At 36.4% G+C, this 27,854-nt stretch overlaps 1 protein-coding gene across 1 annotated transcript in view; it reads left to right on the top strand.

Moving 5' to 3' along the window:
- The window catches only part of LOC308347148 (ankyrin repeat domain-containing protein 26-like), a gene marked incomplete at both ends in the record, with an annotated part of 114,794 nt that overhangs the window by 81,047 nt on the left and 5,893 nt on the right, over positions 1-27,854 (top strand). The window contains 6 exons of the mRNA XM_080810283.1: positions 1,610-1,793; positions 2,527-2,661; positions 4,003-4,155; positions 19,937-20,206; positions 21,051-21,265; positions 22,495-22,726. Coding sequence (XP_080666409.1) covers positions 1,610-1,793; positions 2,527-2,661; positions 4,003-4,155; positions 19,937-20,206; positions 21,051-21,265; positions 22,495-22,726 — 1,189 coding nt within the window. The remainder of the gene's footprint in view (positions 1-1,609; positions 1,794-2,526; positions 2,662-4,002; positions 4,156-19,936; positions 20,207-21,050; positions 21,266-22,494; positions 22,727-27,854) is intronic.

Raw genomic sequence — 27,854 nt, 5'->3', positions numbered from 1 at the left:
GATAGGCTCCACGCCCAATATATGTGGGGCTTGAACTCACAGCCATGAGATCAAGAGTCACATGCTCTATCAGTTGAGCCAGCCAGGCACCCCTTGAATTATTTACTTTTATACTACAGATGTGTAGAAGTTTTAAAATTGCTAACTTACCTTCTGGGATTTTATAGGGAAGAAAACTTCTTTAGTATTGTGAAGTATGAGATTCTTCAAAATAATACAGCAAGTTCTTAACAGCTTTTAATAATTTAATGAATATTCCAAATATAATTTTAATGATCATATAGAAATCCACCATGTGGAAACCTCATTATTTAACAAATTGAATTTTGGGTTTTTTTACCCCCATTTTTCTATACTTTAATTAATGCTGTAAGCAATGTTTTTTTATATAAATCTGTTTATACATTTCTGGTTACTTGGAATAAATTCTTCAATGTACTATTGTTTACTTAAAGTATAAAAATTTTTAAAAAAGTTCTTTGATCCTATTTTTAAATTGGACCCATCAACGGGGTATAAAATGGCCATTTTTCTCGAGACAGAAAACATTTTTAAAATTAGTTTTTTTAAAACTAATTTTAGTGTGACTAAAAAGTAAAATGGAAAATGACTACTGCTATGTTTTTTCAGCATCTCTCTTATATGTTGATAAAATTAATTCAAAAGCCTATGCTGCAAGCACATATTACTCTTTATTGTTTACTTAATATAGATCCTGTGTTGTTATAAAAGGGGTTTTTAAATGATTTATTAAATGGATAGTAGGGGAAACAAATAATACATTATATGTTAATTAAAAAAAAAAACTGATAAGGGGTACCTGGATGGCACAGTTGGTTATGTGTCTGCCTTTGGCTCAGGTCATGATCCCAGGGTGCTGGGATTGAGTCCCCCATTGGGTTTCTTGCTCAGCGGGGAGCCTGCTTTTCCTTCTCCCTCTGCCTGCTACTCCACCTTTTTGTGCTCTCTCTATCAAATAAATAAATAAAATCTTTAAAAACATGAAATGAATAATAATCAATAAGGTAAATTGAGAGTATTGCAGAAGAAGAAACATAAAAATTATAGGGCAACAAATATTCGACTCCCTAGCCTGGTCCTGGATCACAGTAATCTGCAGGTGTATGTTGTGTAAATGCATCTGCAGATACTGTCTTACACGGCTGTACCTGTGATGTTTCATGAAGTAGCAATTTACTTGTAGTGAATTATAACTTTTTTATAAACAGCAACTTCTCTTTTTTAAATAGTAACTAAATTATCTCTTCTAATGGAGGAGTAATTATGACTATGTGGAAAAAACAATAATTTTCCATTCTTTCTTGAATAATTTCAAAGTTCCTTTCCCTACAATGTCTCCCACAGTTATTACTGACTAAAACTTAGTACTAAGCAGCACAATGCTTTTTCATTGCTTCTTTTCAACTATATATATCTTTTGGAAGAGATTGAAGTGAGAAATTAAAAACATGAGCCCTAGAAAGGAAAAAAAATTGAGAATGTAGAAATTTCATTTGGATAAAAAAAACAGCATATGTGGAAGCAGATCATAACATGAGCTTTTTATTGCTTACAAAACAAATTTTAAAATAAGCACATTTATTTGCAGATTTACTTTAAAACAAGAAAACAAGAACAGAGCAATTGCTGAAATGTTACATGAAAAGATTCGGGAGCAACTAACAAGAAAAGAAGAGCAGTATAAGAAAGAAGTTGAAATGAAACAAGAACTTGAACTTAATCTTAGAGCACTAGATATGGAATTGAGGACTGTAAGAAATAATTTCAATCAGGTAAGTCTTTGATAAAAATTTCATATTTCCATCACTATTATTTATAATACCCTTTGATTTAATGTATATTACTTAGGTATAAAGTAGATAAAAATTTAGTTTTATACTAATAGGAACTATGATATTTATAGCTAAGATCATTAATTTATTGGAATTCTTGGCTTCTCATATAAACGCTATGTCTATTTTCTGAATGAAGGGATGGAGGGTAAATTGAGATAAATATGCATGTTGGCTTTTTTTTTTTTTAAGATTTTATTTATTTTTAGAGAGAGAGCATGAGTAGGGGAATGTGTAGAGGGGGAGGGAAAGGGAGGGATAAGAATCTCAAGCAACTCTGAGTGCAGAGCCTGACTCAGGGTTGATCTTAAAACCTTGAGATCATGACCTGAGCTGAAACCAAGACTAGGACACTTAACCAACTGAGCTACCCAGGCACCCCAGTTTTGGATTTTTTATATTAAAGTACAGGCTAAATCACCTTGAGACTATGATGGAATTAGTTAAATGCTTTGTAAAGAAATTTTATTTCACATACTGTATCTACCTGTATTTTTACTCTATGACAAATATAGCTGTCATTTAAATTAAAATTTGAGTTATTCGTGTAGGATAAAAATCCTTGTATTTAAAAAGGCTACTTCTTTTGAACTTTTTTTTTTAAGTTCTCTTAAGCTTTTGACTTTTTTTTTTAATGGTGTCATCCAAAATTCTAATGAAAATATGTCTTTAGGTTGTGGAAGAACGGTATGATACTGAGAAACAACTTTGTCGAAAACAGGATGCCAGAATATTACAAGACGGAATTCTAAACAATCACCTTTGCAAACAAAAAGAGATAGAAATGGATAACAAAATGAGTTCTGGGGTATTTTCTTTAGTTATTTTGAAGTACACGTGTGTATGTATTTGTATGTATATATATTTTATTTTCTGAAATTATTGTTTTTTCTCCGTGTGTGTGTGTACATATACATATATATATATTTCTCCATGTGTATATATATGTATACATATATATGTATATATGTGTGTGTTTGTATATATATATATTTTCTCCATGTATATATGTATATATATTTTAAAAGCCAACACTCCAAGCATAGAGGATTTTTAAAGCATGCATATTTTGAAATTGAGATTCAATTAAGTGGGTTAACTTGACAGTTAGCTCCAGATTTCCCAAATGAACTGAATAAAAAGTACAGTATCTCAGTACTTCTTATACATACATACATAAGTATAAGTATATACTTATAAGTATAAATATATGTGTATATATACATACATATATACTTTTATACATTTATACATTTATGCAAGCTATACATGGTAGCTTTTTATACATTTTAGGTTGGCATAATTTTATTCTTATTTATATAAATTTGAATTTTTAGTCTGAAATCATGTATTCTTATGACCTTTTAATCTTTTGAAGGCCCTTACTTTTCATTAAATCATAATTTGGGACAACTGTAATGAGCTTTAGCAAAACTATATTTGATTTAATCTTCCCACTGCTATTTATAATTTTTTAAGCAATTTTACAAATAATTTGCTCATTTCAAAGCTCAATTACTATCATTTGGCCATAAGTTTGTCCAACACAAAGAGAATTGTATCTCTGTAATTTATTAATTGGGCATTGCATCTCCATTTTCAGATTAATGAGGGGTGGCAGGATTCTTGTGTAGCAGGAATGGAGGTCAGGGAGAGAGGTGAAAGCCAGTCATCTAGGGTCTTGAAGGCCATTAGAATGACTTCACTTATGTTCTGAGATAGTTATCTGTTAAAAGGATTTGAGCAGAGGATTGAACCTGTGAGGAACTCCGACATTAATTGAAGCCTCTAATAAAAAAGAGGGAAAACATTTCATACTGTAGAATTTACCAAAGTTAGTTCCACCTATATACCCATTTCTTTTTGAGACTTCAGTAGATTGGGAAGCTTTGGGAAAATTCATCCACAAGGAATGGATAGTGGGGCTGAATTAATTATCTAAGTACCATAATACTGACTAGGCAGGATAACATCTTTTTGTGTCTTTAACCAAATTCATTAAACAGCCATAATGTGTACATGTTAGGAAAAGGAGATGAATTGACGTTTGTAGTGAAATTTTCCAAGTACATAGGTTAAAGTTATATATTGTTAATGTAATTTAATAGTAAGATGATTTATAAAACCAGTAACAGAAATGTCTTATTAGGTAGTTGTGAGACAACTTCAAGAAGAACTGGCCGATACCCTAAAAAAACTATCTATGTCAGAGTCTTCACTGGACGTGACATCACGTTGTCGTATGAATTTAGAAGATGAGGTACAGGACTTAAAGAAAAAACTGGCTCAGAGTAGGAATCAGGTATATATGAAATGTAACATGTCAAGTTAATCTGTAGTTGGTTAAATAATATGAAGTGTTTTAGGATGCTTATTTCCATGGACCACTTTCTTCTGTATTTTCATTACAATTAATTTAGTACAATTTTAGTATCTTCACAATGTATTTATTTCTTAAACTTTGACTTTCATTCTGTTATTTGTGTTATACATTTTTTTCTTATAGTAGTTACCCTTGAAAGTTGAAACTTACACATCATTCCTCACAGAAATTGGGACTTTTTCCCTACGAAATAATTTTTTTTAAAGACTTATTTATTTATTTGTGGTCCAGTGGGGGGGTTGGAAAGGCAGAGGGAGACGGAGAGAATTTCAAGCAGACCCCTGCCCAGCAAGAGCCCCATGCCGGCTTGATTCCATGACCTGAGCTAAAATCCTGAGTTGGCTGCTTAACCAACTGAGCCACCCAGGTGCGCTAAACAATGTTTTTTAGTGATATCTCTGTTACCATGATGAGCTAAACCATGTAAAAGCAGAAGATAATGTTTAATAGAATGTTTCAGAAAATTATCTTATTTTTCATCTTTACTTTTTTGAATGGATACAGAATCTGTACTGATTTCAGGGTAACTTGTACAGAAAAGTGATTTCACAAACCAGTTGAACTTAGGCATTTCCTTCATTTTCTTTTCCTTTTCAATATATAATAAATGCACAGAAATATTTAAATCATGTATGCTATATACACCCAAAAGAGAGAATTAAGAAAATTATCTATGTCTTGCCATTGGATTTTTTTAAAGCTTTATTGAGATAGAATACACATTCCATACATTTCACCCATTTAATATGTGTAGTTCAATGTTTCTGAGTATATTGATAGAGTTGTGCAACCATTATTGCCATCAACTAGAACATTTTAATAACCCTGAAAAGAAACCCGTAATCCTTGCCCCCAGGCGCAACCACCAGTCTACTTCCTGCCTCTATAGAGTTGCCCATTCTGAATATTTCATATATAGGGAATCACACAATGTGTGGTCCTTTGTGACTAGCTTCCTTCGCTTAATGTTTTTGGGGTTCATCTGTGTCATAGCATATATCAGTGCTCCATTCCTTATTATCAAACAGTACTCCATTGTGGGCTAAAACCCTTGTTCATTCATCATTTGATGCACCTTTGGGTTGTTTCCACTTTTTGGCCATTGATAATGCTGCTGTGAACGTTCATTTAGTTATTGTCTGGACATCTCATGTTATTTCCCTGCTATCACATTTTATCCTCTCAGTTAATTGGGTTGATTTCACCATCTCTCAGTCTTTTTTTTTTAAATTAACATATAATGTATTATTTCTTTCAGGGGTACAGGTCTGTGATTCATCAGTCTTACACAACTCACAGCACTCAGCATAGCATATACCCTCCCCAATGTTCATCACCCAGCCACCGCATCCCTTACACCTCCCTCCCCTCCAGCAACCCTGTTTGTTTCCTGAGATTAAGAGTTTGTCTCCCTCCCTGGTCCCATCTTGTTTCATTTTTTCCTTCCCTACTCCCCAAACCCCCCACATTGCCTCTCAACTTGCTCATATCAGAGAGTTCATATCATAATTGTCTTTCTCTGATTGACTTATTTCGCTCAGCATAATACCCTCCCTTTAGTTCCATCCACATCATTGCAAATGGCAAGATTTCATTTGTTTTGATGACTGCATAGTATTCCATAGTGTATATATACCACATATTCTTTATCCATTCATCTGTTGATGGACATCTAGGTTCTTTCCATCATTTGGCTATTGTAGACATTGCTGTTATAAACCTTTGGATGCATGTGCCCCTTTGGATACCTACATTGGTATCTTTAGGGTAAATACTCAGTAGTGTGGTTGCTGGTCATAGGGTAGCTCTATTTTCAATTTCTTGAGGAACCTCCATGCTGTTTTCCAGAGTGGCTGCACCAGCTGACATTCCCACCATTCCCACCATTCCCACCAGTGTAGGGGGGTTCCCCTTTCTTCGCATCCTTGCCAACACCTGGTGTTTCCTGACTTGTTAATTTTAGCCATTCTGACTAGTAGGAGATGGTATCTCAGTGTAGTTTTGATTTGTATGTCCTTGATGCCAAGTGATGTTGAGCACTTTTTCATCTGTCTGTTGGCCATTTGGGTGTCTTCTTTGCAGGAATGTCTGTTCATGTCCTCTGCCCGTTTCCTGATTGGATTATTTGTTCTTTGGGTGTTGAGTATGATAAGTTCTTTATAGGTTTTGGATACTAGCCCTTTATCTGATATGCCATTTGCAAATATCTTCTCCCATTCTGTCAGTTGTCTTTTGGTTGTGTTGACTGTTTCCTTTGCTGTGCAAAGAGCTTTTGCTCTTCATGAAGTCCCAATAGCTCATTTTTGCCCTTGCTCCCCTTGCTTTGGGGGATGTTTCTAGGAAGAAGTTGTTGTGGCTGAGGTCAAAGAGGTTGCCGTCTGTGTTCTCCTCAAGGATTTTGATGGATTCCTTTCTCACATTGAGGTCTTTCATCCATTTGGAGTCTATTTTTGTGTGTGGTATAAGAAGACGGTCCAGTTGCATTCTTCTGCTTGGGGTTGTTCAATTTTCCCGACACTATTTGTTGAAGAGACTGTCTTTTTTCCATTGGACATTCTTTCTTGCTTTGTCGAAGATTAGTTGACCATAGACTTGAGGGTCCATTTCTGGGCTCTCTATTCTGTTTCATTGATCTATGTGTCTGTTTTTGTGCCAGTACTACACTGTCTTGATGATGACAGCTTTGTCATAGAGCTTGAAGTCTGGAATTGTGATGCCTTCGGCATCAAGCCCTGCATTAGGCTCCCTGCTCAGCAGAGGGCCTACTTCTCCCTCTTCCTGTGCAGCTCCCCCTGCTTGTGTTCTCTCTGTCTGTCAAATAAACAAATAAAATGTTTAAAAAAACCCACAAAAACTTAATTATGTTGAGCATCTCATCTTTTTATGTGTGTTATTATCCATTTCTATATCTTCCTTAAAGACTGAATCAATTATTTTGCCCACTTCTTTATTGGATTGTCTTTTCATTATTATAAGAGTTATTTGCATATCCTAAATACAGATCCCTTATCAGATATAAGATTTTCAAATCTTTTCTCTTATTCAGTAGCTTGACTTTTCACTTTATTGATGGTGACGTTTGAAGCAAAGACGTTTTTAATTTTGATGAAATATACTTAATCTTTTTTTGTCTTTTGGTGTCATATCTAAGAAACTGTTGCCAAATCCAGTCACAAATGATACACCTATGTTTTTTTCTATGTTTTTTTTTATAGTTTTAGCTCTTAAGTTTTGAGTTAGTTCTGTATATATGCTATGAGGTAGAGGTTTAATTTTATTACTTTGCATGCGGACATCCATTTGTCCTAGTACCATTTGTTAAAAAGACTATTCTTATTCCATTTAATTGTTTTATACCCTCGTTGTACGTCAGTTCACCATAATGTAGCAATTTCTTTTTAGATTGTCAGTTCTAACACATTGATCTATATGTCTATCCTTATGTCACTGTCCAATCAAATTTTATGAGACATCTTCCCTAGTCGTCTTGCAAATTACCACTCACTTATGTAATAATAAAAAGTCACTGTAGGAGAACTTAACTTTACCCCTGTAGACATTTTTTGCTTCTTAAAAAGGAGACTTTTACCAACTTATGCCTTGCTGACTCCATGATCCAATGAGAAGTTAGGCTCAAAAAGCTAGAGTCCCGTTTCTTTTCTCCATTCATATCTTTAGTCTCTCACTCAGTGCCTCGCATATCCATTTTCATCAAATCTTGGTTGTGGGATCTGTTATCTACTATTTACTTCCTTACGTTTTATGAACTTGTTATAAAGTGTAGACTCATCCATAAATTTCACCATCTAGGAAGGAAAAGATGAACTCTGGGCCTTCAGCTTTCCTGTTTTGAAATCTTGCTAATCCAGAATTGCAACTCACAATTAGATACTCTTTTGACCTGGTTCTTGTGTATAACACTGGTATTGATCCTGTTCTTGGCACAGATCCTACATTCTCAGAAAACACAGGTGTCTTTACCTGTCTTCTTTTAGTTTAAATAGAAAGATATGTACTTTAATAGCTCAATACGTAATTAATGGAATAAATATTTATTACATTATTTCCAGAATACAGCTATAAATTATCAGGTTTTATTTAAAGGCGTTATCAGAGACAAATAGTAGATAATCAGTTTAAATTCCAAAAAAAAATTCAAAGCCTGTTTGTATGATATAGGAAAGCTTTGTGGCACAACATAAAGACGAGATGGTCTTACTTACCTCCCCACATAAACAAGCTTCGAGTAAGATAAAGGAGAAGTTATATTCAATTTAAATAATGCCAAAGGATAGTACATTTCGTTTTCTACTGAAAAGATTAAAAATGATTCCATAATGTTCTCTTTATTTCCTCACTGATGAAAGCAGAATAAAGATTGAGTATTAGATTGGTTAAAAGATACTCAAAGATGCCTATTTCTTTTAGAATTTCAGTTGATGGAGATCAGGTAAAAGGTCAAATTTTGGTTATTGAACTATTTCTAGTTTTTCAGCTATTATACTTCAAATCATATTGTCTCTCTGCTTGCGAGTTTTTCTTTTCCCCTAGCTTGTGGGGAAATTCTGGAAAGGTGTTCCTGCCAGTTGTAATAATTTGTAGTTGAAGGGAATCTTAGAAAAATATCTTAAGAGAAAGGAAGAAGGTGGCAGAGTAAGAGGAGCCTAGTTTCAACTAATCCCTGAAGACTAACAGAACAAAGTCCACTATTAGAGAGAAGAGGCCACATCAAAGAAGGTAGGAAGTACAGAGATGTGGTTTAGGAGAGAAACAGATCCTGGCGGCTGCAGAGGAGGGGAGTCATGGTCATGGAGAAGGGCAGGAGCGAGACACGGGTCTGCACAAAGAGAACGTTTCCCTGTAGCCACTGACTACACAGGAAAGTGAGAGGAGTATAATGTCATGAGTTCTTACAACTAGGGGGACTTAAAACCTGCAATTCTAAAAGTCACTGGGTTTGGCTGGGATAGAGCCTGTAGGGCACTGTGCTGCTCTTGGAGAGAAGGCAGGCAAACCACCTGGGAACATACAGCATGGAAACAGTGATCTGAACAGTGTCTGGGGCATACAGTAGGGAAATTACTCAGTCTTCTCAGAGCATTTCCCTGAGAGGCAGTGTTCACAGAGACCCCTCTCTAGGAACAAAGGAACCAGCTTGTACCATTTCCCTCCAGTGCCCCTCAGCACAAGCACAGAGCCATCTGTGGGACACAGTGCAATTCTGACACTGGCTGCCTAATCTGCTTACACCGAGCACCATCCCCTTGCACTCCAGTGGAACTGCCCTGCTCAATCATTCTTGCCTCAGTTCCACCACAGCAGGCCTTTCCCCCAGAAAATCAGCACAAGCCCCTGCCCACACCACATCTGACCAGATTCGGGAGGGCCTCAGTTCCAGTGGAGGTGGTGACAGGTCTCATTTCACAAGCACACCAGAGCACACCTAGTTAAAAGTTGCTACCTTCAGGCCAGGTACTAAACACTGCCCACAGCAGTGAGGGAGAGCCTCTGCAGATGTCTGGCCTGAAGGACAGAGCAGCCAGAACACAACAGCAGAGTGCATGCAGCACACACTAGAGATTCTCCCCTAAGCACGAGACCCTGGGCACTACATGACGTCTTTTTTCATAAGTCCATTACTTTCGGGAGCAGATGATGTAACTGGCTTTTTTAACACAGAGAAGCTGGTAGAGACTTAGATAAAATGAGAAAACAGAGGAATTTATCTCAAACAAAAGAACAGGATAAGGCCATGGGTCCAGAGATTGAAGTGAGACAGATGTAAATATCATGCCTGATGGAGGATTTAAAGCAGTGATCATAGGGATACTCACTGGACTTGAGAAAAGAACGGACAACATCAGTGAGACCCTTACAACAGAGATAAAAGAGCTAAAAAAGAATCAGAGATGAAGAGTGGAATAAATGAGATAAGAAACACACCTAATGCAATGAACAGCAGGCTGGAAAAAACAGAGGAACAAATTAACAACTTAGAAGTCAAAGTAATGGAAAGCAATGAAGCCAAAGAAGGGAGAGAAAGAAGAATTGGGCAAAATGAGACCAGACCTAGGGAACTCAGTGACTCCATCAAATGTAATAACATTCATGTTATAGGAGTCCCAGTAGAAGAAGAGAGAAAAAAAGGTGTAAGAAAAGTTGTTTCTAGAAATAATAGCAGAAAACTTCCCTAATCTAGGGAAGGCAAAAGACATCAAGATCCAGGAGACACAGAAAACTATCAAAATCAACAATAGTAGGCCAACACCAAGACCTATTGTAATTGAATTTGCAAAATATACTGATCAAGAAAACATCTTAAAAACAGGAAAGCAAGTCAGTAACTTCCAGGGGAAACCCCTTAAGGCTAGCAGGAACTTTTTCAGCAGAAACTTTGCAAGCCAGAAGGGAGTGGCATTATCTATTCAACGTGGTGAATGGGAAAAATCTGCAGCCAAGAATACTCTATCCAGCAAGCCTGTTACTCAGAATAGGAGAGATAGAGTTTCCCAGATAAAAACTAAAGGAGCTTGTGACTACTAAACTAGTCCCACAAGAAATAGTAAAGGGGACTCTTTGCATGGAAAGAAGAGATCAAAAGTGACAGTATAAAGGCAGGAAACACAAAAGTAGCAAAAAGAACATTTATATAAAAAATAAGGAACTCAGAAAAAAAGGATATAAAATATAATACCTTACCTAAAGCATGGGGAGAAGAAGAGAAAAGAATGGGCTCAAACTTAAATGACCAGCAGCTTAATATAGACTGCTATATGCAGAAGAGGTTATATACAAATTATATATCAAAAACCACTAATAGTGGTGCCTGGGTGGCTTAGTTGTTTAAGCATCTGACTTGATCTCAGCTCAGGTCATCATCTCAGGGTTGTGAGATTGAGCCCTGCACTGCACTCTATTCCAGCCATGGAGTCTGCTTAAGATTCCTTTCCCTCTCCCCACTCCACTCATGCCATCTCTAAAAAGAAAACAAAACCACTGATAAACACTCAAAGAGGAGAAAGAAATCCAAATATATCACTAAAGAAAACCAGTAAAACATCGAAGACACAAAAAATGGTCAGAGAAAATCTCTAGAAACAACCACAAAGCAAGTAGTAAAATGATAAATACATATCTATCAATAATTACTTTGGATATAAATGGGGTAAGTGCTCTAATCAAAAGACATAGGATGTCAGAGTGGATTAAAAAAAAGAAGAAGAAGAAAAAACAAGACCCATGTATAAGCCGCTTGCAAGAGTTTTCTTTTTGTCATAAGGACACCTGCAGATTGGAAGTCAGGGGATGGAAAAAACATGCATCTTGCAAGTGGATATCAAAAGAAAGCCAGAATAGTAATACTTATGTTGGACAAAATAGAGTCTGAAAGAACGACTATAGTAAGAGACAAGAGCACTATATCATAATAAAGAGGACAGTCTGACAGGAAGAAGAACTATCTATTGTAAATATTTATGCACCCAACATGGGATCACCCAAGTACATAAAACAATTAATGACTAAAATAAAAGAACTAATTGATAATAATACAATAATACTAGGGCCCTTTAATTTTATTATATATGTTTTAAATGAAATTCATTGCTTTTATTCCTAATTGCAAAAGTATCCATGAAGACAATGTACAATTTGGATATTTTAGGAAGGAATAGAAATAATCAATAGTTTATTCTTCTAATCCAAGAGCATGGAATGGTCTTCCATCTTCTTGTGTCTTCTTCAGTTTCTTTAATGAGTGTTCTGTAGTTCCTCGAGTACAGATCCTTTACCTCTTTGGTTAGGTTTATTCCCAGGTATCTTATTGTTCTTGGTGCTATAGTAAATGGAATCGATTCTCTAATTTCCCTTTCTGTATTTTCATTGCTAATGTATAAGAAAGCCACTGATTTCTGTACATTGACTTTGTATCCTGCCATGTTACTGAATTGCTGTATGAGTTCTAGTAGTTTGGGGGTGGAGTCTTTTGGGTTTTCCATATAAAGAATCATGTCATCTGTGAAGAGAGGGAGATTGACTTTTTCCTTGCCAATTCGGATACCTTTTATTTCTCTTTGTTGTCTGATTGCTGTTGCTAGGACTTCTAATACTATGTTGAACAAGAGTGGTGAGAGTGGGCATCCTTGTCGTGTTCCTGATCTCAACGGGAAGGCTGCAAGCTTTTTCCCATTGAGGATGATATCTGCTGTGGGTCTTTCATAGATAGATTTTATGAAGAAGAATAAAAATTGTTAAAATGTCTATACTGCCTAGAGCAGTCTATACTTTTAATGCCATTCCGATCAAAATTCCACCGGTAGTTTTCAAAGAGCTGGAGCAAATAATCCTAAAATTTGTATGGAATCAGAAGAGACCCCGAATCGCTAAGGAAATGTTGAAAAACAAAAATAAAACTGGCGGCATCACGTTACCTGATTTCAAGCTTTACTACAAAGCTGTGATCACCAAGACAGCATGGTACTGGCATAAAAACAGACATATAGACCAGTGGAACAGAGTAGAGAGCCCAGATATGGACCCTCAAGTCAATGGTCAAATAATCTTTGACAAAACAGGAAAAAATATCCAGTGGAGAAAAGATAGTCTCTTCAATAAATGGTGCTGGGAAAACTGGACAGCTATATGTAGAAGAATGAAACTCGGCCATTCTCTTACACCGTACACCAAGATAAACTCGAAATGGATAAAAGACCTCAATGTAAGACAGGAACCCATCAGAATCCTAGAGGAGAACATAGGCAGTAACCTCTTTGATATCAGCCACAGCAACTTCTTTCAAGATATGTCTCCAAAGGTGAAGGAAACAAAAGCAAAAATGAACTTTGGGGACTTCATCAAGATCAAAAGCTTCTGCACAGCAAAGGAAACAGTCAACAAAACAAAGAGGCAACCCGCGGAATGGGAGAAGATATTTGCAAATGACAGTACAGACAAAAGGTTGATATCCAGGATCTATAAAGAACTCCTCAAACTCAACACACACAAAACAGACAATCATATCAAAAAATGGGCAGAAGACATGAACAGACACTTCTCTAATGAAGACATACAAATGGCTATCAGACACATGAAAAAATGTTCATCATCACTAGCCATCAGGGAGATCCAAATTAAAACCACATTGAGATACCACCTTACACCAGTTAGAATGGCCAAAATTAGCAAGACAGGAAACAACATGTGTTGGAGAGGATGTGGAGAAAGGGGAACCCTGTTACACTGTTGGTGGGAATGCAAATTGGTGCAGCCACTTTGGAGAATAGTGTGGAGATTCCTCAAGAAATTAAAAATAGAGCTTCCCTCTGACCCTGCAATTGCACTACTGGGTATTTACCCCAAAGATACAGATGTAGTGAAAAGAAGGGCCATCTGTACCCCAATGTTTATAGCAGCAATGGCCACGGTCGCCAAACTGTGGAAAGAACCAAGATGCCCTTCAACGGATGAATGGATAATGAAGATGTGGTCCATATACACTATGGAGTATTATGCCTCCATTAGAAACGATGAATACCCAACTTTTGTAGCAACATGGACGGGACTGGAAGAGATTATGCTGAGTGAAATAAGTCAAGCAGAGGGAGTCAAGTATCATATGGTTTCACTTATTTGTGGAGCATAACAAATAACATGGAGGAAAAGGGGAGATGGAGAGGAGAAGGGAGTTGAGGGAAATTGGAAGGGGAGGTGAACTATGAGAGACTATGGACTCTGAAAAACAACCTGAGGGTTTTGAAGGGGCGGGGGGGTGGGAGGTTGGGGGAACCAGGTGGTGGATATTAAGGAGGGCACGGATTGCATGGAGCACTGGGTGTGGTGAAAAAACAATGAATACAGTTACGCTGAAAAGAAATAAAAAATTAAAAAAAAATTAAATGTGTAAAAAAAAGAAATAAAAAAGGAAGCAAGAAAAAAAATCAATAGCTAGGCACTTTAACACACCACTTACATCAGTGGACAGATCAGAAAGTCAACAAGGAAACAGTGGCTTTATATGATGCACTGGACTAGGTGGACTAAGGAGAGATATTCAAAATATTCCCTCCTTAAACGACAGAATACACATTCTGGAACATTCTGTAGAATAGATCACATATTAGGCCACAAAACAAGTCTTTCTTTTTAAATTTAATTTTATTTTTTTTCAGTGTTCCCAAATTCATTGTTTATGCACCACACCCAGTGCTCCATGTAATACGTGCCCTCCATAATAACCACAAAACCGGTCTTAATAAATACAAGAAGATTGAAGTCATACCATGCACCTTTTCTGATCATAATACTATTAAATTAGAAGTCAGCCAAGGAAACAATGTGAAAGACCACAAATACATGTTGGTTAAGTAACATTCTACTAAACAATGAATGGAGCAACAAGGAAATAAAAGAATAAATTTAAAAAAAAAAATACATGGAAGCAAATGAAAATGAAAACACAATTGCCCAAACTTTTGAGATATAGTAAATATGGTTCTAAGAGGGAAGTATATAGCAATACAGGCCTACCTCAAGAAATAAGAAAAATCTACAACAACCTAACCTTCACCTAAAGAAGCTAGAAAAAGAACAACAAATGAAGCCTAAAGTCAGCAGAAGGAAGGAGATAATAAAAATTAGAGCAGTAGTAGTAGTAGGTGGCTCAGTTGGTTAAGCAGCAGACTCTTGATTTCAGCTCAGGTCATGATCTCAGAGTCCTGGGATTGAGCCCTGCTTCTGGCTCTGTGCTCAGCGGGGAGTCTACTTGAGGGTTCTCTCACTCCCTCTCCATTTGATCCTCTCCCCACTTTCTCTCTCTCTCAAATAAATTTTTTTAAAAATTAGAGCAGAAGTAAACACTATAGAAACTTTAAAAAGACAAAAATAGGAGAGATCAATGAAACCAGGAGCTGGTTTTTTAAAAAAAATTAATAAAACCAATAAGGCTTTAGCCAGAGTTATCAGAAAGAAGAGAAGAAGGACCCAAATAATATCACAGATGAGAGAGGAGAAATAACAACCAACACCACAGAAATGCAGACAATTATGAAAGAATATTATGAACAACTATATGCCAACAATTTGGACAATGTAGAAGAAATGGATAAATTCCTAGAAACATATAAATTACCAGCACTGAAACAAGAATAGAAAATTTGAACAGACTGAAAACCAGCGAAGAAATTGAATCATTAATCAAAAAACTATGAACAAACACAAGTCCAGGACCAGAGGCAAATTCTACCGAGCATTTAAAGGAAGAGTTAGTACCCATTCTCAAACTATTCCAAAAAACAGAAAAGGAAGGAAAAACTCCAAATTCATTCTATGAGGCCAGTATTACACTGATACCAAAATGAGACAAAGACACCACAAAAAGAACTCTAAGCCAGTATCTTTGGTGAGCATGGATGCAAAAATCCTCAACAAAATACTCGCAAACTGAATCCAACAGTACATTAAAAAAAATCATCACCATGATCAAATGGGATTTATTCCTAGGTTATGGGGGTGTTTTAATATCAGCAAATCAATCATTGTGATACACCAAATTAATAAAAGGAGAAGAATCATCTGATCATTTCAAAAGATGTAGAAAAAGCATTTGAGGGGCACCTGGGTGGCTCAGTGGGTTAAATCCTCTGCCTTTGGCTCAGGTCATGATTCCGGTGTCCTGGGATCTAGCCCCGCATCGGGCTCCGTGCTCGGAGGGGAGCCTGCTTCCCCCTCTCTCTCTCTGCCTGCCTCTCTGCCTACTTGTGATCTCTGTCCGTCAAATAAATAAATAAAATGTTTTAAAAAAAGCATTTGACAAAGTGCAACATCCATTCATGATAAAAAAGTACAACATCCATTCATGATAAAAACCCTCAACAAAGTAGGTTTAGAAGGAACATACTTCAACATAATAAAGGTCAGATATAAAAAATGCACAGGTAATGACATTCTAAATGGGGGAAAACAGAAAGAAAAACTTCTCAGATCTTGCTTCTAGTTATGGGCTTCTTCTCATTAGCACTGTTTGTCATTATTAAATTAATCTTAGGGGCACCTGGGTGGCTCAGATGGTTTGTCTGCCTTTAGCTCAGGTCATGATCTCCAGGTGCTGGGATTGAGTCCCATGTTAGGCTCCAGCTCAGCAGGGAGTCTGCTTCTCCCTCTCCCTCTGCCTCTCCCCCTGCTTGTGCTCTGTCTCTCCATATCTCTCCCAAATGAATAAATTTTTAAAAATTTAAAACAATTAATCTTAACATTTACTACTTCCCACTTTAATGGAGACCAATTTCTACTATATAAATTATGTATTTTATTAACTCTTTTTGTCATCCATTTTTCTGTCTGTTTGTTTTTTCTTAACAAACTCCCCAAAGTTTAGTGGCTTAAATAAATAACATTTATTTCGTTCACAAATCTACTGTTAGGAAAAGTGTGGCCAGGACAGCTTGTTCTCTTCCCCTAGCTTCAGGTGGGGCAGCTGAAAGGCTTGGGGCTGGAACTGTTTGAAGATTTGTTCACTCACATCTGGTGGTGTTGATGCTGGCTATTGCCTAGGGCTATAGTTGGGGCAGGCAGCCAAAACACTTACACTGGCACACTAGCCTCTTTGTGGCCTGAACTTTCTTACAAGATGGGGGGCTCAATTCCAAGAAAGCTGCCTGAGCTGCAGAGCAAGGCAGAAGCTCTGTTGTCTTTTGTAATCTAGCTTTGGAATACACAGAGCATCACATTCACCATATTCTGTTAGGAGAAAGTCACAAAGGTAGGTCCATGGTCTTTTTTTTAATGGAATGAATATTTAAAAACCTATGGACACATTTAAAAAGCAGCATGAAAATAAATAAAAAATTAAAAAAAAAAAAGCAGCATGATTTACCCACCGGCCACAATTTTTTGTATTCCTCCCACATGAAAAATACACTCACCTTCCCCACATACCTCCCACAAATCTCAGTTCTCCTGGCATTGGGTTTAGGCTTGAGTCCAAGATCTTACCATCTTAATCAGGTACAGCAGGGATAAGGTACCTGAAGTATAGTCCCTTGAGTGCAAGTCCTCTCCATCTGAGCACTTGGGAATTAAGGAAGACAGTTCTCTACCACTCCAAATGGAACACTCTGGTAACCTGCTCAGGACTCTCCCATTGAAAAAGATGGGAGGCACACCAGTCCACAGCAGTTTTGAAACACACCCTGAAGCATGCTGTCAGTTCTTCAGTTAGGACTTAGTCCTAACCATGGCAATGCTTCTCCATGGCTGTTTGCTTTACTCTTTGAGCTCTTGGTTCTGTCCTTTTCATATGGAATGACCTGTGTTTGTAGCTGCTTTTTCAGCTTGCTTCCTCCTGGTGGGACTTCTAAGACTCAAAGGCCTATTTTTAGTTTGTACTATCTTGGTCTCTTTTAGTCCAAGCTCGCAAACAGTGTTTTTGCTACTGTAATTATCTTAGTTTTTTGAATTTTCCGTGAATATGATCGGATTTCATGCCATTAGAAAAGCCATTCTCCCGGGTCTTTTTGAGATAAGCTTTTCACCTCAGGTTTCCTGTGCAGCTCTCATTTGACAATGCGTTTCAAATTCTCCTACTCTTAAGATCCTTAAAAAAATTTGAGGCACACCTTAAATCCTTCTCAAGTCTTAATAAAGGGTTTATAGTTTTGGCTTCATCCGTAGGCCATGTCTTCCTGGATTTGCTTTCAACCCAGAAGGCATTTCTTTCTTTTAGCGTTATTTGACAATACAGCATGTGGAGAGGCTGTAAATGAGGAACAGATAGATGAACCCAGTAGGTCCTGGTTCCTTCATATTGAATAGTCTTTCTTTAGCTTATCTCTCCTATCAGTTTTACTTTCAAGTGGTTTGTGGCACGAGTTCCTTTTCCCTCTAGTGTCATTTTCTTCCCTTGTCTAGAAGCCTTTGCTGTAAGCCTCTTCAGGGGCCATCAGGTTTCCACTAACAGTCTCTTGGAAGCCCTTTTGGTTTTCATTCTTACTCTTCTCCACTTCGCACTCTTACTCTTCTTTCAGGTTCCACCCACCTCCTGGTTCAAAGAAGGTTTAGTTTTAGTTTTTTGGTTTTTTTTTTTTTAATGGCAGCACCCCATTTTAATATCAGTATCTGTGCCAGTTATTTATTGCTGTATAATAAACCATCTCAAAACCTAGTGGCTCAAAACAGCATTTATCTTGTTCACAAATCTTTGGACAAGGCTGAGGAAGGCCAACTCATTTCTTCTTCATTTGGCCTCACCTGGGGTGACTGGAAGCTGGGAACTAGAATCATCTAAAACCTTGTTCCTGCACATGTTTGGCTGTTGAGGCTGGCTTTTGGCTAGGTTGTTAGCTAGGGCAGTCTCAGCTGGAATATTTGCATGAAGACTCACTAGGTAGCCTGGGCTTTCCCACAACAGCTGGATTCTAAGGGTGAGGTTTCCTAGAAGAAGAAAGTCAAATGGAAGCTATATCACATTTTCTAACCTAGCCTTAAAAATCACACAGCAGTTCTGCCATATTCTGTTCACTAGGAACCAGTTACTAAGGCTAGCGCATATTAAGGGGAGGGATTGTCATGGGAGAAGTGTCAATTTATAAAACCACCACATCCACTCACCTTGTCTTTCCAATCATATCTAAAGGAAAGGAGTTCTTCCCAACTGGAAGAAAGTTTTTTGGTTGAAACTGAAACTCCAGCAAGTTTTTTGGCTGTTTTCATTGCTTAGTATATTCTCTTATTTTGTGGGAAGTAACAAAGGACTATAACACTGTCAAGTTAAGGAATTTTTTTTTTGGTCGAAAAATATATGGATCATCTCACTAAATTTTTTTTCCCCACTAATTTTTTTTACTGAGAGATGTGCTTTCTTAACCTTGTGAATCATTTCTCCTCAGAATGCAATTCAAATTAGCATAAAACATTTGTAATTCAGAAAAAGGCTGATGGCATTAGAATCAGTATTTATAGATTCATTAATTAGAGTCTTATTTTCAGAGTCTTATTTTGGTAAGCATTTATTGGCTCAGACCTACATAAGTCTATATGGTATTCCTAAAACTTCTTTAAAAATTATGGAGTACGAGGGCACCTGGGTGGCTCAGTTAAGTGCCTTTGGCTTGGGTCGTGATCCTGGGATGCTGGCATTGAGCCCCATGCTGGGCTTCCTGATCAGTGGGGTGTCTGTTTCTCCCTCTCCCTGCTCTTGTGCTCTCGCTCTCTTGCTCTCTCCCCCTCTCAAATAAATAAATAAAATCCTTAAAAAAATTGTGGAGTGTTAAGGTGAGGGAAGGGTTCAGACACTTTCTACTAAGACGTGACTTACAGTTATTTTATGGAGGAAAAATCTGAAACAATCATAGAAAAATAAAAATATAAGAATCAAATACAAATGTGTGGCAAAGAGGATGACAGCAGAGATTGATTTTAGCAACTCCTAGTGGTTTTAATTTTGTTCTTGATTTTCTGAGTTATTTGAGGTTCCACATTCCAAGACTGTACAATATAGATAACATTTTGTTGAAAATGAACTTATTTTAAAATTTGAGCACCTGGCTGGAGCAGTCAGTAACATATGTGACTCTTGATCTTGGGGTTGTGAGTTCAAGCCCCATGTTTGGTGCAGAGATTTAAAATCTTTAAAAAAAAATTTGGCGCCTTAGTTTTGCATTAGACTCGTTTCACTCTACATCTAAACTGTATTATTTTATTAATGCAGGTTGATGATCTTACAGCAAAACTGGAAACTATGTCTTCAAAAAACCAGGTTCTTACTCAGAAATTATCATCTATGAAAGAAATACAGATGAAATGTGAAAACCTAGAGAAGAGTAAAAAGAAGTTGGAACAACAAGTAGTAAACCTCAGAAGTTGTGTAGAAGTCAACGTGGTAGAATACAGTAAAATAGAACGATATAAACAGGAGCTTGAAGAAAGGACAAGATTGACCCTAGCAGAAAAATTAAAAGAAGTCAATCTATTTTTAGAGGTTAATTTATTTGTCTATAAAATGCTTTAATTCATTTCACTGCAAATTACATTTTGGTTATAGGCAGTGTAGAGTTTTCCTCTACTTCCTTTAGAGCAATTTGGTAAATTAATGGAAGCATTTGTTCCTTCCCTTTAAAAATTTCAGTTTTCATCATTATTCACACTAAATTGATCTTTCAGAATGATTCACAGTAGAAAGTTATTTTATTTTTTAAGACCAGTTAGTATAAAATAAGGCTATTGAGAGGAAAAGAAAAAATTGTGCTTTAAAAATTTTTACCATGGAGTACATGGGTGGCTCATTCGGTTGCTTGTTTGGGCTCCATTCTGGGCATGTCTGCATAAAAGAAATGGTACCATACTTGGATTATTCTTTTTTTTATATTAAGTATCTAATTTATTTATTTGGAAAGCACGAGTGGGGGATGGACAGGTAGAGAGAAAATTCCAGGCATACTTCATGCTGAGTACGACACAGGGCTTTATCCCAGGACCCTGATATCACTATCTGAGCAGAAACCAAGAGTCAGGCACTCAGATGACTGAGTCAGCCGGGCACCCCATGTACATCAATTATTCTTAAGTTGTATTGTTCACTTTTTAAAAATTTAAATGATTTTATTATTCTTTGAATTATCAGATTGCATGAGTTCTCATGTAAGAATGAACATTATTCACATTTAATTCAGCTTCACATTAATGATAAATATTTTACATTTCAGCTTTTTTTTTTCACTTTAAAAATTGCTCTCTGAATCATTGACACAAAACTAAAAGAAAGAAATCTACTGTAATAACCCAGATTGTAACAATTTTAAAACTATGCTTTTAATTTGCTTTAGTCACAAGTAGCATTTCACGAAAGCAGAGCACAGTTAAGAGAACATAATAATGCTTCAGTAAGAAGTCAAATGGAACTCAGAATTAAAGAGCTGGAATCTGAATTATCCCAAATGAAAACTTGTCAAGATGTTACTAAAACAGAATCGGACATATACGAGCACCTCTACCTAGAAGAAGTAAAACATCGAATGTCATTGACAAATGAACTGAACAAGTAAGTTACAACAATCATGGAAAGTAGAGTTAGCTTATGAATTTGCCTCTAAACCATAATTTTTTTGGAGCCACATTCATGAGAACAGTAGTAAGTGAAAGCCAACTAGATACTATAATTTTGAAAAATGATGTTTGTAAATGAACTTACTGTTGAAATGTTAGTCCAAGACAGTTTGCATTTCTCTCATTTTTGGTTTTAAATGATTTTATTTTTTTCCTTTGAGTATTTTCAGTTAATCTGATCTTCTAGTCTTTAAACTAATTGTTTGAAGGTTTATAATTTAGACAGCATATTATTATAAAGCTGTCAGAATTACCCTAAATAGAAATGAGTTTATTAATATTTATTTATTAATGTTAGTTTATTTTTGGAAGAGTGCATCTTTAACCCAAAAGGTCCAGACGGAAAGGGCAGATTCCACCTCCAGTACCCTGGTATCTGTGTTATAACCTAATTGCCTCTGGAGCTGTTTCAGTTCTTTCTGATCACAACTCTGCCATCTACTTCTCCCCTAGCAGTTGTTCGTCTAAATTATTCCTCAGTGCCAAATGCCCAATTTCTCTGAGGTAATGTGTGAAGTGTGCAAGAGTGGTGAAAGCCAATGCTTGAAAAATGTCTTTGAGGGATGTTTTTTTATTTTTGTTTTCCTTTAGAGATTTTACATATTTATTTGACAGAGAGAGCAAGTGAGCACAAGCAGAGGGGAGCAGCAGGCAGAGGGTGAGGGAGAAGCAGGCTTCCCGCTGAGCAGGGAGCCCAGTGTGGGGCTCAATTCCAGGACTCTGGGGTCCTGACCTGAGCTGAAGGCAGATGGTTAACTGACTGAGCCACCCAGACCCCCCAGGATGGTTTATTTTTGCAGCTCTAAACTGATTTACTAAATATAAGTATGTGTCATGGCATCCCCAAGAATCTTTGAAGTACAACCATTCCAGAAGGCAGCAGGTATTACCTGTTAAGCCATGGACATCACTGATAGCCATTTCTCTCCCTCCTTAATTTGAATTACTTGTTAGTTAGGAACCCTAGAAATATATGTACTTCTTGAGAACAGTTTTAAACCTATAATTATACATAGTAGGTCTGCTCTGTCACATTTACCATGTTAAAACACTATTTAATGGCACATTCTGTTTACTATTATGGAAACTTAAAGAAATGCAAGTAACTTAGGACTGATTGGGGAGAGATGAAATACTAAGCACTGTGTTTTGTAATCTGAACAGGACTAGTGAGAGGCTGGCAGAGACCAGTACCAAACTTCTGGTGGAGAAGCAGCAGAAGCAACCTTTGCTTGACATTATTAATATGAGGCCAGCCCTAGATCTGCCTTATGGTAGGAATGTTAATCATAACAGTTCACTATTCAATAGAAATGTTGCTCTAAGAGAAGACGTGGTGATTCATACCTCAAACTCACGGCGTTCAAGTAATGACATCGGGCCTTTCTTGACCAAGGTTAGTTATATTAACTTTCCTTTTTTTCCTTGGGTTTCAGATTTCTGATATAATTTTGTTTTTAATTTGGTAAAATTCTGAGTTGTTTAGCTAACCAATACATACTAAGTAAAAGTCATAATTATTTGTGCTAATAAAGAAATGAGACAGGGGCACCTGGGTGGCTCAGTGGGTTAAAGCCTCTGCCTTCAGCTCAGGTCATGATCCCAGAGTCCTGGGATCGAGCCCCAGGCTCTCTGCCCAGCAGGGAGCCTGCTTCCTCCTCTCTCTCTGCCTGCCTCTCTGCTTACTTGTGATCTCCCTCTCTCTCAAATAAATAAATAAAATCTTAAAAAAAGAAAAAGAAAAAGAAATGAGACAGAAATTTTGACTTTTTTTCTTAGTTCCTGGAGCTCTGACTTTCAAGAGATACCTATTAGTACCTTTATTTGATAAATATAACAAAACTGACATATTTTATTATTTTTTCAAGATTTTATTTATTTTAGAGAGAGAGTGTACAAGAGGGGGAAAGAGTGTGAGACTCTGAAGCAGACTTCCTGCTGAGTGTGGAACCCTACATGGGGCCCAGTCTCACACCCCTAAGATCAGAACCTGAGCCAAAAACAAGAGTCAGACACTTGACTGAGTTACCCAGGTACCCCAAAATGGACACATTTTAAATTTCTTGAAAACCAACATCTAAATTCAATTTTAGAAAGTAAATATTATTGCTCACTAATGAAATCTATACTTAGATGTTTTGACTAATTTCCTGGTTGGCAATGGTTCATAACAATTTTAAAGATCGATATTACCCATTTTTCCCACCCCTATGTATAAATGAACAACAAGAATCCAAACACTTAATCACATATGGATATTTATTATTTAAAAGAATCCATGATAAGTCCTTTTTATGATTTAAATAAACTTGTAATGCTAAAGAGATTAATTTTTCTTTTTAAGTTGTAATTGTCGTCATTTTCTCACCTGAGAGTACATCCTTAATTGTTATTTTACTTGGAGCATTTTTTTAAAACTTATAACACTTCTATTTCAATTTTTACAAAGTGTCTTGCTGAGCAATTGTAGAGCATTTTCTAAATCGCTAAATCAAGCAAATACAGGATTCTTTTTTTTTAGAGAGAGAGAGAGAGAGGGTGAGAGAGAGTGTGTGCAAGCTGGCGGTGGGGGGTGAGGTGCAGAGGGTAAGCAGGCTCCATACTCAGTACAGAGCCTGATGCAGGGCTCAGTCTCAACAATTCTGAGATCATGACCTGAACCAAAGTCAAGATCAGATCCTTAACTGACTGAGCCACCCAGGTGCCCCACAATTGGAATTTTTCAAATGAAGTTCACGTATATCTACCGTGCCATCACTTGAATGATTGATGACTAAGATGGTCTTTAAGTAGCAGCTGGTTTCCATTGTGTATCATTGTTATTAAAATATCCATTTCAATCAATGTACATCAGTTTATGGTTTTGAAAGTATATTCATGGTCTTACTAAGGTAGACAAAGGTAGCATAGGCTCATGGTAAATGAGGCCTCAATCTTGTTCTTTTATTTGGTTTCCTTATTGTCTTGCTCTCTTCCCTTCTAATTTGAGGACTTTCTTTAGTGTTATGCTTGGTTGCCTTTCTTTTTCTTTTTTGTATATTATAGATTTTTGTGATCACAATGAAGTTCATATATAACATCCCATGCATATAGAAGTCTATTTTAAGTTGATGGTTACTTAAGCTTAAACACATTTTAAAAACACTACATTTTTCCACCCACCTTGTTTTATGTATTTGATGTCTTAGTTTACATCTTTTTATTTTGTGTATCCCTGAACTAATTACTGTAGATATAATTGTTGTTACTACTTTTGTCTTTTAACATTCATACTGGCTTTATAAAAGTGCTTGATCTATTACTTTTATTGTATGTTTGCTTTTACCAATAAAACTCTTTCTTTCATAATTTTCTTATTTCTAGTTATGGCCTTTTCTTTCTTTCTTCTTTCTTTCTTTCTATCTATTTTGGAGAGCAAGCGAGAGAGAACACAGATGGGAGGGGAGGGCCACAGAGAGAGGGAGAAGCAGACTCCCTGAGCATGGGGCCTGGTGTGGGGCTTGATCCTAGGAGGTCCCTTAATTAACCCGTCCTCATTTAAAAAATTCATTTATCTTTTTGTTTTTTGTCTTGGATGATTTCTGCTACCCTGTCTTGTAGATCACTGATCTGTTCGTCTGCAGCTTTTAATCTGCTGTTGATTCCCTCTCGTGTATTTCTCATTTTAGTTATTGTATTTTTCAGCTCTGATTCATTCTTCTTTATATTTTCTCTTTGTTGAAGTTCTCACTGAATCCATGCATTCTTCTCCCAAGTTTGCTGAGCGTTTTTATGACCATTACTTTGAACTCTTTATCAGATAGATCACTTATCTCTGTTTCATTTAGTTATTGTTCTGAAGTGTCGTATTGTTCTTTCATTTGGAACATATTCCTCTATCTCCTCATTTTGTCTGACTTTCTGAGTTTATTTCTGCAATTGTTCTTTTCAACTTTTTCCCTCTTTAAAGTATGTTGCTTTGAACAATGAATGTTAGGTATCAAGTCAAGGAAGAAGAAACCCTTTCTAAGTATTGTCTGATCATTTTTCTTGTTGGAACTGTGGTGGAGTAGGTGGCAGATGACATTGCTCTTCTTTTTCTGAGTTGAGGACACAGGAGTCAGGCAGTTGGAGATAAGCCTAGTGACTTTAATACATACTAACAAATTGGAGGGTGTGGCTTAGGTATGTAGCCACAGCAAACTTCCTAATGCTTTATTTCAAATTAGGCACTTCCACACACAGTTGTAAATGGAAGGAAGAGGTGTTTGATGCCCAACCCACAAAGATGAAAGCAGACCTCAATTCATGTTACTATGGCAGGCATAGCTTTTCAAAGAAGAGATCTGGAAGCACATAGGCACTGCTGAGTGCCTTCTCCCAAATTCACCCACTAGGTAAATCTCCTTTCCTGTCACGAAGAAGGTAGAGAAATGTTCTCACATGGAAATGAAGATTTACCTGTAATTTCTGAGTGAATTTAATTTATAATTAAAGTTAATTGTGTCTTTTGTACATATGAACTAATGGAGAGACTAGATGGCAAAGAGAAATCTGTTCAGTGTTTTAAATTTTACTATCAATAACTCACAACATAGGTAACTCATTTGTTGATTGATTTTGATAAACCAAGTTTTGTTTGAAGGAAATGAATAATTCTTTCAAGGAAGAATTTCCTCAGGTTCAGGTTCTTTGGTTCAACTAACGATTTTCTCCTTCAAGTTCCCTGTCCCTTCAAGTTAAAAAAAATTGTGCTTATAAATTGAGTATATTGACTGTTACTAATAGGAGTTAAGATAACTTCTCTTCCTTTATTTTTGTTCATGACTATAAAAATTTATAGTTTAGTTAGAAAGCTGTTTTCTGCCTAATGCCTTAACTTTATTGAGCCACATGACAAAGTTTTATGTATTCATTTTCTCTGAGTTCTAGTTAAAAATGCATGTATTTCTCCTGAATATGAGGAAGTAACTGGCATAAAACTCTAGGCTCAGTAAGACCTAAAACACATTCCTGGCCTGCAACTAGGTGGTTTTTTGACCTCAGGCAAACTACAATCTCTCAGAGGCCTTTTTGTCTCTTATGTAAAATTAGGGACTTTGACTAAGTTAGTGACTTTTATACCTCTGGGGAAATTTTTTTTTCCAAAGAATAGAAATTAACTTTTTTTTTTTTAAATTAAACTGTATTATATAAGACAGAGACAAGTAGAGCTGTTTAGCTAAAAGAGAGATGAGACTACACCTGTAGACTTCCTTGTCCCTCAATCCTGCTGTGTCCCAGTGGAACCTTAGATTTCTATGAGCCATAGTTTGAAAACTAACAGTTATGAGAAAATCCTTCTAGTTAATAATTCTTTGAATTAAAATTTGCTGATACATTGCACATTGCTTTTCTGTGTATAATTTTCTTACCCTCCTAATTTTTTGATAAATGGAGAAGTATAAATAAAATTGCAAATGCGTTCTCCTTATTAGTGGACGTCAAGCTATTTCTACCATCTAAACACAGTTCTCGCCTGGAAATAAAGGTCACAGAAGTAAATATTTAGGAGAAGTTTGGGGAAAAGATAGTAACATTACATTGGTAATTCCTTAAGTCATGTCATATAAAAAAGTGTTTTATATTTTACATAGTATTTATTAATGGTATTATAAAATTGCTTCAACAAAAGTTTCACCCATCAAGTGGTATTGAGTCATTAGTTTTACAAGGCTGCCTAGTAATGTTGTCAGATTATTAGTTTTATAAGGCCTGAATATAATGTTATTGTCAAAAGGTGTTATGATCCCTCAAAAAATTAAAAATAGAAATGCAGTACCATGTACCATTCAGTAATTACACTACTGGGTATTTATCCAAAGAAAATGAAAACACTAATTTGAAAAGTTATATGCACCCCTATGTTTTTTGAAACATTGTTTACAATAACCAAAGTATGGAAGCAACCTCAGTGTCCATCAATAGATGAATAGAAAAAGAAGATGTGTGATACATATACAATGAAATATTTATTCAGCTATAAAAAAGAATGGGATCTTGCCATTTGTGACAACATTGATAGACCTAGTATTATGCTAAGTGAAATAACGCAGAGAAAGGCATATACCATATGATTTCACTTCTGCATGGAATCTAAAAAACTAAACTACTAATAGCCTACTGGTAACTGGAAGGCTTACTGATAACATAAATAGTTCATTAACACAGGTTTTGTACATTACATGTATTACATACTATATTCTCACAATAAAGCTAGAGAAAAAAATGTTAATGAGAAAAACATAAGAGAAAATACACTAAAGTACGGTATCAAAAAAAGTCCATGTGTAAGTAGAGTAGACCTGCATCATTCAAACCCACGTTGGTCAAGGGTCAGCTGTATATTACAAATATTCCCATCTAGAATTTTCTTACTTAGACCTTTCTCATGAAAGGTATCCTCTCACTGAATGCCCAAAATGGGGTCTAATGTAGGGTACTGAGGGTTGCCTGGGTGGCTTAGTTGGTTAAGTGACTGCCTTCAGCTTAGCTCATGATTCCTG

Source organism: Martes martes, assembly GCF_963455335.1.
Source record: "Martes martes genome assembly, chromosome: 8".
Lineage (NCBI taxonomy): Eukaryota > Metazoa > Chordata > Mammalia > Carnivora > Mustelidae > Martes > Martes martes.
Note: the sequence above shows the minus strand (reverse complement) of the source record. Positions and strands in the feature narration are given on the sequence as shown.